Source organism: Chenopodium album, chromosome 22 (genome assembly GCF_948465745.1).
Source record: "Chenopodium album chromosome 22, dcCheAlbu1.1, whole genome shotgun sequence".
Classification (NCBI taxonomy): Eukaryota; Viridiplantae; Streptophyta; class Magnoliopsida; order Caryophyllales; family Amaranthaceae; genus Chenopodium; species Chenopodium album.
The window spans coordinates 1,111,384-1,122,598 of record NC_137855.1 but is presented as its reverse complement, the minus strand read 5'-3'; the positions used below and the strand labels follow the sequence as shown (position 1 = coordinate 1,122,598).

General features: G+C 35.8%; 1 protein-coding gene across 2 annotated transcripts; it reads right to left on the bottom strand.

The window, feature by feature from the left end:
- Positions 1-8,122: 8,122 nt before the first annotated feature.
- On the bottom strand, positions 8,123-10,863 carry LOC145605811 (uncharacterized). 2 transcript variants are annotated; one of them, XM_081661874.1, is made up of 8 exons: positions 10,710-10,863; positions 10,510-10,623; positions 9,972-10,028; positions 9,803-9,880; positions 9,007-9,699; positions 8,770-8,907; positions 8,598-8,678; positions 8,123-8,456 (listed from the first exon to the last, which is right to left on the bottom strand). In XM_081661874.1, the coding sequence occupies exons 2-8, from the start codon at positions 10,615-10,617 to the stop codon at positions 8,304-8,306; spliced, it is 1,308 nt and encodes a 435-aa protein (XP_081518000.1). In that variant the 5' UTR covers positions 10,618-10,623; positions 10,710-10,863; the 3' UTR covers positions 8,123-8,303. The 2 variants fall into 2 exon arrangements, with proteins under 2 accessions (XP_081518000.1, XP_081518001.1); XM_081661875.1 differs by having other exon boundaries at positions 8,317-8,456; positions 8,598-8,671.
- Between the last annotated feature and the right edge of the window lie 352 nt (positions 10,864-11,215).

Sequence of the window (11,215 nt, the reverse complement as noted above, 5' to 3'; positions counted from 1 at the left end):
TTAATATTGAATTTGTATTTTTGTACATATATCAAACAGCTAGGCAATGGATTTACCAGATGTACCATGGTTTCAGTTCATGATTGATGCTTCAACTAGCCAGCGAGTGGTTAGTTTTCTCTTTAGTAGTTTGGATCATTCATTTTACTTGGAAGTCCCAATCAACTACTTACAATTAAATTACGTATCTAATGTTTGTGTTTAAACTACTAGTGTGTTCCAAATAGGATAGCAGAGGAGCTGCAATCGACATCTGGGGAATACTTCCTCATTAGGGGTAACAATAATGGCCCACATCGAGTCATTCTCAGGCTTGTTGAGGTTGGGTTGATATGGAAGTGTTATATCGAAGATGGATGGGCTAATTATCTTGTACAAAATGGAATTAACCACGGTGATGTTGTGGAGCTGTTCTACATGGGTAGTCGCTACATGAGACCCAGAATATACAGGAGAGGTAGATTGGTGGGTGAGGTTGAGGATGACAATGATGATGACAAATTTGATGTCGACCCACCGATGTTCATTTCAAGGTTTACGAAGCATTATATAAGGGCAGGCAGACTGGTATTGTAACATTTCACCTATTGCGTACTGCCTACATCAATTCTAAGCTTGTTAGTAACACCTCAATGACTTTACTCGTCTCACAAATTTGTTATTATGCACTATGTTCCAGTGTCATTTGCAAGAGAGAATGTCACTGGATATCCGGAGTCCACGATGGTCCAACTGGTGATGGGAAGACACACTTGGGATGCAACAATGACACTAAAGTACGACTCAAACCATGAAGTAAAGCTATGCTTAATCAGGCGTGGCCTTAAGGGAATGATTTACTGTGAGAATATTAGGCCGGGGGATCAGGTCCAGATTGAATTTTATGGAGACGTGACACCCCCTCTGTTGTATGTTCGAAGGCATGTGTGAGTGGTTCTTCGTAATGTCACAACTCGCAGGGACAAGACTTCGGCTCTGCCCTTCATCTTCTATGTTATACTAATATGTATTATGTTATTGATGTCTTTTAGAACTTGTCTTTCGTGTTTTAGTTATTAGTAATTGCTTTATTAATTCTAGCGTTGTTGTTAGTTACATTTATAGTGATTGTGTCGATGGTCAAAATATTTGCAATGTGGTAAGATACTTAGTATAAAGTAACTTTTAAGAAGCTATTGACAAAATTTCTTTATTAACAAATATATAAAGGAATGAAAGAAGAGCTATGCAAAATGCTATTGAAAGATAGACTATGATTTCCAAAAAGTGTTTATTAAAAAATGTATGTATACAAGGATGGGTATAGACATGGGCCTTTGAAAAAAATACAATCTGGACTGGGCCACAATAGTCTTTGTATGGCCACAGATGTTACTATAGATATTCACTTTATTTATCATAAAGGACTGGGCCGCATAAGTATGTTGGGCCTATTAGTGTGGAAATAACCAACTCACTGTTTATTACACTATTTTGATTTTTCTTTTTTTAAATTGTTTTTTTTTTTAAAGGGGACGACCCTGTTGTTATTAAGTATGAACTTTAATTGTAGTGTTTTCTACTCCGTGTGTGAAATATAATCATTATTTGGAAGTATAATACGTAGATTATTTAGATAATTCATTGGTCAGTCGTTGACTTGTTATGTATGAAATATAAACTAGCATTGTTTCTTTCCCTTATTTGTCGCCGCAAACATACTACATTTTATTCAAGTTTTTTTTAATTTTTCCCAACTGCCGATTCCAGTTCGCAATTAAGTGTTAAATTATGAACTTTTTTTTGTTACAAAATAAAGCATGGGTGTTGAGTACATTTCATGAATGAAGTTCAATAGTGCATGAAAATATGTATATGTTCTTGGGAATTAGAGATTAAAGATTTAAGGTAAAAGGTAATCTGTAAACATCATATAATCATATGCTCACTCAAAACACATATATCCGCTGTAATGACCATAAAATCAAATAATAAGTTATATGTTGAATGATTTTAAAACCATATCATACGATATAACTTGCGTCGAATGTGTATTTTTGGATAAATTATATTACTACTACAGCTTAATCACCTACACTAGAAAATTTAAGGAGCAATCCAATAACATATGTATTGAAATAAATTTGTTTAGAACTATCTACTTTTGTGACATTGATTGCAATTCCATTGTGTAGACTATGGTTTGCTTCGATGAAGCTGAACTTAGTTTCAGAAGATGAACACAATTAATTAGAAAAACCAATTAGTCAACAAGTCCATCAAGCTAGCTAGGCATTATTTAGGGAGTATAGATTTATTTGTCTCTTAGACTCTTAGCCTCACTGCATTTCACATAAGCCAGCTTTGTTCTAAACAATCCTCAGATGTTGACAGTAAAAAAGGCTTGTCAAAGGGGTTAACTTCCTTCCCAAGTTTTGACTAAATCTATACAAAAACTTTGACAATTGGGAAACTTCCTATCCAAGTTTTGACTAAATCTTTTACGTAGGATAACTTTCTATCCAAGTTTAATTACAAACAATTACGTGGCATTTATCTAGTGGGTGGTTGCAACAGTGTCAAGCGAATTTGGGGCTTTGTCGCTGAAATATTGACCTTTTACCAGCCACGTGTCATTTAAATCATATGTATTTATATAATACAGAGGCCAGGGTGACAGTCTCCATTGCAATTAGTTGACTTTCAACGTCCGCAGTATAGGTTTTACTTGTACGAATATTGCCTTGCCCATTAAAGAATTCATGGACATACGAAATTTTGTCAATTTATTCTCTAGTGTACCATCACATTATGTAGTTTAACGTCTTAATATTAACACAATAAATTAACTCATTAATGACCCAGATGACCCTATTACAAATTACCAAAAAATAAATAAATCACAAAACCAATAAAGTATAACCAACCCGATGCAGTGGATTATAAGAAATACAGCACATAGCCGCATCCTGTATGAACTTAAGTATTTATTTTATTAATTCTTATTTTAATTGTCAATGTAAAGCTCATATAAAAGATTTATTTTATTATGTCTTATTTTAATTATCAATGTAAAGCTCAAATAAAAGGTAGTATTGCTTTTGATTAGATAACTACCTGTCTACCTCATCGTCTAGTTAATTTAATAGAGAGCCTTATCAATAGCTAACTTGACATTATAAACACCATGGTCAACAAACAGTACAAAAACAATAAACCATACTTGGCAGTCTTTGCACATATCCCGTGCTGCCGTAGTAGCATACACAAGAGTTACATAGCATACAGATTAGTAGATTACAGATTAGGAGTTGGTCAACTGACTAGAATTCAAATTAGCGTATGAAAGAAGTTATCATTTTAAAACTTTCTGTTCAAGTAACCTTCTTGTATACGTGCATAAATTAATGGCCATTGAGTTGTCCACGACATGCAAATATGTACAACATACAAGTATAGTACACATACACCTCAAATTATAAATTAGGCTCTAGGCCATTTCATCATAGCATCCAGATCTTATAATTATATGTTTATAACTTTATATCTAATATAATGGCTTCTCAAGGTAGCGCAACGCCGCAGTTTCCAACTCAATTAACCTGTAACCACGGTGTTTTAGCGAGGTTATCTACTGTTCGAAGAGGTGTAAACATCGGCAAGAGGTTTTTTGGGTGTCCGTACTGGAAGGTAACTAACCATAAACTAGTAACCAAACCGAATTATTAAGATTTAACATTTTAATTATTTGTGACAGGAGCAAACTAGAGACTGTGGATTCTTTGTGTGGGCGGAGGATGCTATAAGTAATGTACAAAATGTAAACCAAATGGAGTTGGAAGACAAAATCGATCAATTAACAAAGATCAATGAATCCCTGACGAAGGAAAATTCTGAGCTAAGGTTGGAGTTGCAATCTGTCATGAAATTGAACGAGTCATTGTGCACTCATAACATGACACTTTCTTCAAGGAACAACTTGATTTCAGTTGTTGTAATAATGTGCTTAGCAATCTACTTATCATATCATGGTGTAATAACTAGTATGTACCAAAAATAATGTAGTAAGTAATCCCCTGTGTTCATCGCGTGTACTTGTATACGAAATTTGTATGGCTACTTGAACTAGTTAAGTTATCAATTAAAAAGTGCTTTTGCTAAATCTTTCTAGAATTGTCAAGTTTCAATCTTTTTCTATGTAATCAGATTTGGCATCAATAGTATTGATGTGTTTGTTAACTTATGTCAAGTCTCATACTGTGGTGATAAAAACCTTAATTAACAAACAAAATGAAAGTACTAATATTCATGTGAAGCATTCAAGTTACAATAACATACTCCAGATACTTTGCAGCCGACTAGTAATAGAAAACCATACATTGAAGACTAGATAAAGGAGTCCATGTAAATTACTAAAAACACAACGTTGCCTAATGCAATTATTTAATAAAAAACAAGGATAACATGAAATATAAAGTGATGCACGTGATAGGGCTGAAGCACAATCCCAGCTTAAACTCCGACTACCATCTCCCATACGGCTACAGCAATTTAGGACATCGGCTTCCTAGGTTCCGGGTGGCCCTGCATTAATCGAAAGGGATAAAAGATTATAAAAAAATTTACTTTACAAACATATATAATATAAGTTGCGTAGGTATGTGAAATGATAAAACCTTGAAGTACAAGTCTGCCTTGACATGGTCGGAGTGAATACGCCTCTGCTCAACGGCAATTATGTCATTCCTCCACAGGATTGCCAGGCCACCAGATAGGCCAGTAGGAGCCGAGTATACACAGCTGTATTTACCCGGTAGAGAACCAACAATTAGCTGCACATTCAACACGCTCTGTCGTGTCTCCAGCATAACAACTATACCTGGCTTGTGGAGATCAAAGAGTTGTTGGAAATGCTCAATAAGAGATGGTCTTGCGAGACCCCTTACATTCCAGCAGCAAACAGTGGTGTCTTTTGGCATGGGGATACATGCGCTATTAACAAGGGAACCAGCTCTAGCTCCTTGGAAAGGGGTAAAATCAACATGATGGTAACCGGGAATGAGGTCGGTGTTCATATCATATCCAACCCAAACATGCAGGATGTGTGGTACAGCTGGGAGTTTGATTACTTGGAATCCATCGGTGTACGTGCCCATACACAAACGCATTCCAAAGTTATCAAGTTCCACAACAGGCTGGTTGAAGTTGATTATTGGCTTTGGGTCAAGCACGTGCAGAGTTGGGGTAACATGTTCTGTTTTGAACGACTCTCCTAGACACCATCTAAGGAAAAGATGATATTCAGGCCTAATGGGGTAAATATCATAGTAATTAGGGAGATGAGCGGGGCGGATCACCCCATCTCCGGAACCCTTACGCATTAACAATTCGTTAAGCTGATAGTGGTTTGGACTAGATGGATTTAGTATTAAGGCAGCAATAGTATCGGTAGTTATTACAGTGTAAGTGTTCGGATTGGATGTGTCTCTGAGTAGATACTCAAATGACCTAAAGTCCATCTCCGACACAAGGCCGGTAGGTGGTGTGAAGTACAACATGGCTACAGTACCAGCCTTGGTTCGTGCACGACGTGCCATTTTGGGGTGACAAAGGAAAATTGAATTGAAGTTTTCTAGGACAGATTGAAGAAAAGTGGAAGGATTTGGTGTGGTATGGTAAGGTTTAAAGGCAAGGGCGGAGGCCTATATATAGAAATTGCATGCCTCAACCAAAATGCATGGATCCTCACATACATTACTTGCATAGCAAGTTTCATCCTAAATAACTATCCACGTATATCACATAGATAATAAAATAACAAAATATCAGTATCCGAATTAAATAATTAAAAATAACATAAATAAAAGAAAAAAAAAACGTATTTTGGAATGTGGGGCTGTTAAGGTAAATCAAATTAGGCTTGTTCTCTAATGTCTCCAATCAGTTTCAGTTCAGTTCAGCGGATATCATGTCAGTGCAATTCGTCTGATTTCCGTTTTCAGTTTAGTTGAGTTCAGTTCAGCTGATTTCCGTTCAGTTCAGTTAAGTTACGTCCACTTGAACGTTCACATGATGTTCGTTCAAGTTCAGTTCAGTTCCGTTCACCTCAGCTAATTTCAGGTCATTTTAGTCCAATTCATTTCATCTTTTATCAATTCAGTTCAGTTGAATTCAGTTCTCATCCTAATTTCCTCATCTTGTAAAATATTCATTAAAGTTCATTTCAGCTCACCTCAGTTTATTTCCTCTCATTTCAGTTCACCTTTATTTGTTTTATTTGCATTTAGTTAAGTGCAGTTCAATTCGGTTCAGTCACTGAGAACATGCCCTTGCACCGAAAACTATAAAGTTTTAATGTTACATGATGAGCATTGAACTGTCAACGGATACTTTTATGTAATTGTTCGAGTTAATGATCATTTACCATAATACACAGTATACCAAGTTGCTTATATGAATCTCAATTCTTTGAGATTCCACATTATTTTTCAGATAGAAAGTAAGGTTTAGTTCACGTTTAATTACATAATTGTCGTCCATTTTAGATTTGGTGTGCATTTCTAATCCAGTTCAATGGTTGGATATAGTTGACTACTCCCTCTGTCCCAGTTTACTTGCAACATTTTGACTGGACACGCTTGCCGATGCACATGTTTGACCGTTCGTATCTTTTATTATATATTTATATAAGTTATAAAAAGTTTAAATTAAGAAACTATACATTAAAATAGACCCAACAACATCTTACATGATTACATTGACTTTCATATAATAGTTAAAAAAGATGGTCAAAAGGATATGTGTGAATAGTCCAAAAAGTCAAATCGCTGCAAGTAATTTGGGACGGAGGGAGTACATTTGTATTATGTTTCGTTTTAATTGTCATGGTTATCATTTTATGACAACTTAATAAGGATAAATTGATTATTTGTTTTTCAACTCACTTGATAACTTTTTACCTGTGTCGCATCGTTCTAGTTAAGCCTCTTCGACCTTCGATTATTGTATATGAATGCCTTTGATTTTGTTTTGTTTAATTCCTAACTACAAATATAGAGTTCCTTAATAAATCAACAAATGTAATATGAGTCAATGACCCATCCAATACCTATTTCTTTATCTATAAATCCTTAAGCTAATATACTAATACACCATATATCACTACGTTATATTTTTCCCCTAAAAATTTTATACCCTTATTTTCAATTTTACAACCACAAAATACAAGTTTAGAAAAAGACAACAACACCTAATTAAAATTTTCAACGTTGACTTTTTTTTTTCCAATGTTGACAACGAGTGTGCAAAGCATGTTGCTATTTACACCCCCTTCCCCTCCAAATCAAGGGTCCTACACCCATCCTCTCTCAAGTTCAATTGTCTCTTTTCAGATTTGTTAGTACGATATGTTCTAAATGTTGCCGGACCTTTTATTTAGGTGTAGTTACCAAATTTTCGCGCCATGTCTTTTTTTTAATTATTATTTTTTTTTTAACCAATGTCGATAATTTGCCATATACTGGGTAAAAATGTGGAAGTAAGTATGCAAAATTAATTGAAGAGGTTGTTTTATATTAGGTTACACTTCAAACTAGTTGTCTTTGCCAATATTTCCTAAACAATTATATATGAGCTATCCCTTGACTTCCTAATATTTTTTTTTTTCAAATAAAACTTTGCAACTGCCAAGTAAAATCTTATTAGGGTTCTTATATTTAATCCTTTGCTTTGTTTTCCAACAAATATGTTGATGTCTCTTCAGAGACATCTGATAAAATATGAACAAATAAGTTCAGAAAAGTAATTAAATGCGGAAATCGTATATGATACTATCTTAGTACATGTGTATAATGTTTACCAGATTGAGACATTGAGACTTGATTTTTTTGTCTGAAAAAATAAGCGCATATTCTTTTGTATACGTGCACGTAGATGATTAAATAATGGAAATTAAGGTAATAATTGTAAAGAACTTTTACGGGCCTGAATTGTAGTTATAGGAACCAAGTGTTATTGCTAGTTGCTAGCCAATACTTATGTATCTGGTTATTTGGGCCAATTTATTGTATTTTACTCTTTACACATCTATATGGGCTGGAGCCCATTCAAGTGGCCACTTGTGTATTTTTTTAAAGCATCCTCATTTCGGGTTTGTAAATGTAATGAAACTTTCACACCTTATGAGTGTATGGTTATGGACGGTTACATCTTACAAGTACAAACTGAACAAGTTCTTGCCTCTACTAAAAATACAAAATTTGACACACACCTACCAACAATTAAGTTTTTGAACAAGATGTTTGATTAAACTTAACGTAACCTCATTAAGACTCATCCGAATTTGTGGAATCTACACAATCCTCCTCTGTAGATGGGGATTGTATCTGAGGAGGTACATGATGTGCAATTCCCCGATAACAACGCAAATCATCACGCCTTCTTCTGTCCCTAGCAAAGCCAACAAGTTTTGAAACATCCTGGCAACATGCAAAAGTGGATATGACCACCCCAAAAACTGTTACAAAACTACACAGTATGGTCGTGCATGATATAAGTCGTGGTAAGAAGTTCAAAACAACTCATATTCATTCGTGATGAAGAAGTTCAAAACAACTTACGTTCACCATTGGACAGCCCGGAGGTCCAAAACTGTCCCGTGCTTGTTTTGGGTGTCTCTCACCGTAAGCAACATCTATCAACTATCACACACGGTTGTTATGTTGTTTTACAACTTTCACACAAATGTAGAAATATAACGTACACTTGCAAAGTATAAGCGACGACACATACCCCTAATTTCCCATAGTCCCCAGAATTACAACGATCACGCTTCCCCGCAATGCCAATCCGCTTCATGTCCCATGCTTTCAGTCTTGGAAAAGTTTCCCAGTTGACAGGTTCCACATTCAATCGGTCAAGGTAAAAGATCTGATCAAAAACCAAGAAAAATACAACAGAATTCATCATATTTATCAATTAGACAGTATTGTTTACCAATTACCAGCTAATAATAGGTTGTGAACTTACAACTACAAAAATAGCACATCCTCCACATCCCCCAGCAAAACCGTTTGCATAAAACCTTCGCGCAAAGCTTGACACATTGTCCATCAATTTTGTAAGAACCAGATCACACCAATCATACTGGCTACAATCTAGTGCGCAGCTTGCGGCAGGTAGCAGGTCATGAGCAAGTCTCGGCGATTGAGTTGGACATAAAACCATTTGTAGTGCAATAATCAAGAATAATGTCTTGAACTCTTCTTCTTGATCCTCTTCAAAGTAACATTCTAGCTTATCCATCATCTCCACCGTTACAGGAATGCCAACTGAAGTGTATGTCCTGCCAAAAAGTGTTGCTGGTTTCGTCTCCCATGCTCTACCGTACTTTAATATTATGCTTTGAACCTTTGCACGTACGTTGTCTGACATATCTTTTGTTGATGGTACTTGCTTTGTTCCACATGGGATTCCCAATATCCAACGAACTTGATTCTTTGAAAAGGGGAACACATGGCCATCTGGACCGATAAACAACTTACTCATGGGATCAATTCTGGTCATACACCAATATGCTAATTGTCGTGGCAAGTGCATATGATGGGAAGCAAAATGTAGTAGTCCACCAAAACCCATCTCACATACCCATCTTGTCCTCCTTTCATCAAATTTTTGGCATATTCTGCCGAACGACTCAACCCGACAGTTCATGTTGGGAGGCTGCCACAATTGTAGCTTATGTTTTAATTATATTTAAAACGAGAAAATAAACTTAGTACTTTGGCATGATGGTATATCAACTCTATCTTAAGTAGGAGCTTACCCTCCGAATAGAACTGGAATATTGATGTATCACAAGCCCTCTCTCTTTCACAAACCCACCAACGCTTAAAGAGTTATCCTATTCAAATAGTACACCTCGTTAGTTTTATTGTATAAAAAGCACTTCAGCGCCAAAAATACCAAACCACACGCTCTAATTAGTTCAATACCTTAAACAGAGCAGGGTATATGTCTACTGTTTTCTGCGCCATACCAAGGGCTGCTTGCTGCAATAGCAAATTAGATACATAAGTGCCTAAAGGATATATGTAAATTGTGCACAGGCATTCAGCTTCATACCTATCTAGTGATATAAAAGCCGATCAATCAATACAATTAAATATCTATACTAAGTTCAGCTGTCCATATGTCATACAAATTCAGCTTCTAATTTGTATATGAAAGTTAACATAATGTCCTATCAACATTGAATAATTCCCAGTTTCTCATCATCTAACCTTATCAATTACATTTCCCTAATAAGCAATTTTAGAAATTAACACAGGTCATGTAAAAAAAATTCCCCATAAGCGATTTTAAAAATTAACAGACGGAATGAAAAAAATTAGAATTCAAGTATCATTGACCTCATCTAACTGGGATTGAATCCCCCCAGAAGTTTAGCATCAATCATAGCAATTGTAATTTCCTAATATACGATGTAATAATTTACAAAATGTCCTGAAAGAAAAATGTAATTAAGCTAACCTTTACTTCATCCGAATCTATAATATGACTCGTACCCTGCGGGAGGAGGTCATACCCCATACAGTTGGTTATAGATCGGCAGCGCTTACCCAATTCGATATTGACCATGAGTACCTACAGACACGCGAAGGTGTAATGAACAGGATGTTTGCTTGATACATCTAAGAAGTGAATATCATACTTTAGATGCCATGATTTACCTGGAGGTGAAACCCGAGTATGAGCTCCCAGGGATGAAAGAAGCGTATATTTCGTTTTTACCTTGGAATCTCCAATGTGAAGACTAGACTTCTTGAGGAAGATGAAGTTTGTAACCCTAACCCAACATAGTTTGGTGGGGACTGGGGACATAATGTATACGGTAGTTGGGGGTGGACAACGGTGATACGGAACGGAGTTCATGACCTGTACGCATGATGTGGATATCCATACACGTCACGAGGTACAGCTATGCATCGAGGGACGAGTAAATGACAACTTAGTCCCTCATTAAAGTACATGAAATGACGATACTAGGCTTAGATGTACGAGTAAAAAAAATCATGAAGATAAACTTGATTTTGGCGCAAATTAAGGGTGTAGTTGTGTACCCATTAATAGTATATTGACATATATTACACAAAAGCACATCTCAACAAGTAACAAAGTTGGTTGAAGGTAGACACAAAAGTCGGGGATTTTTCATACTTGTCTTCTACCAGAACCA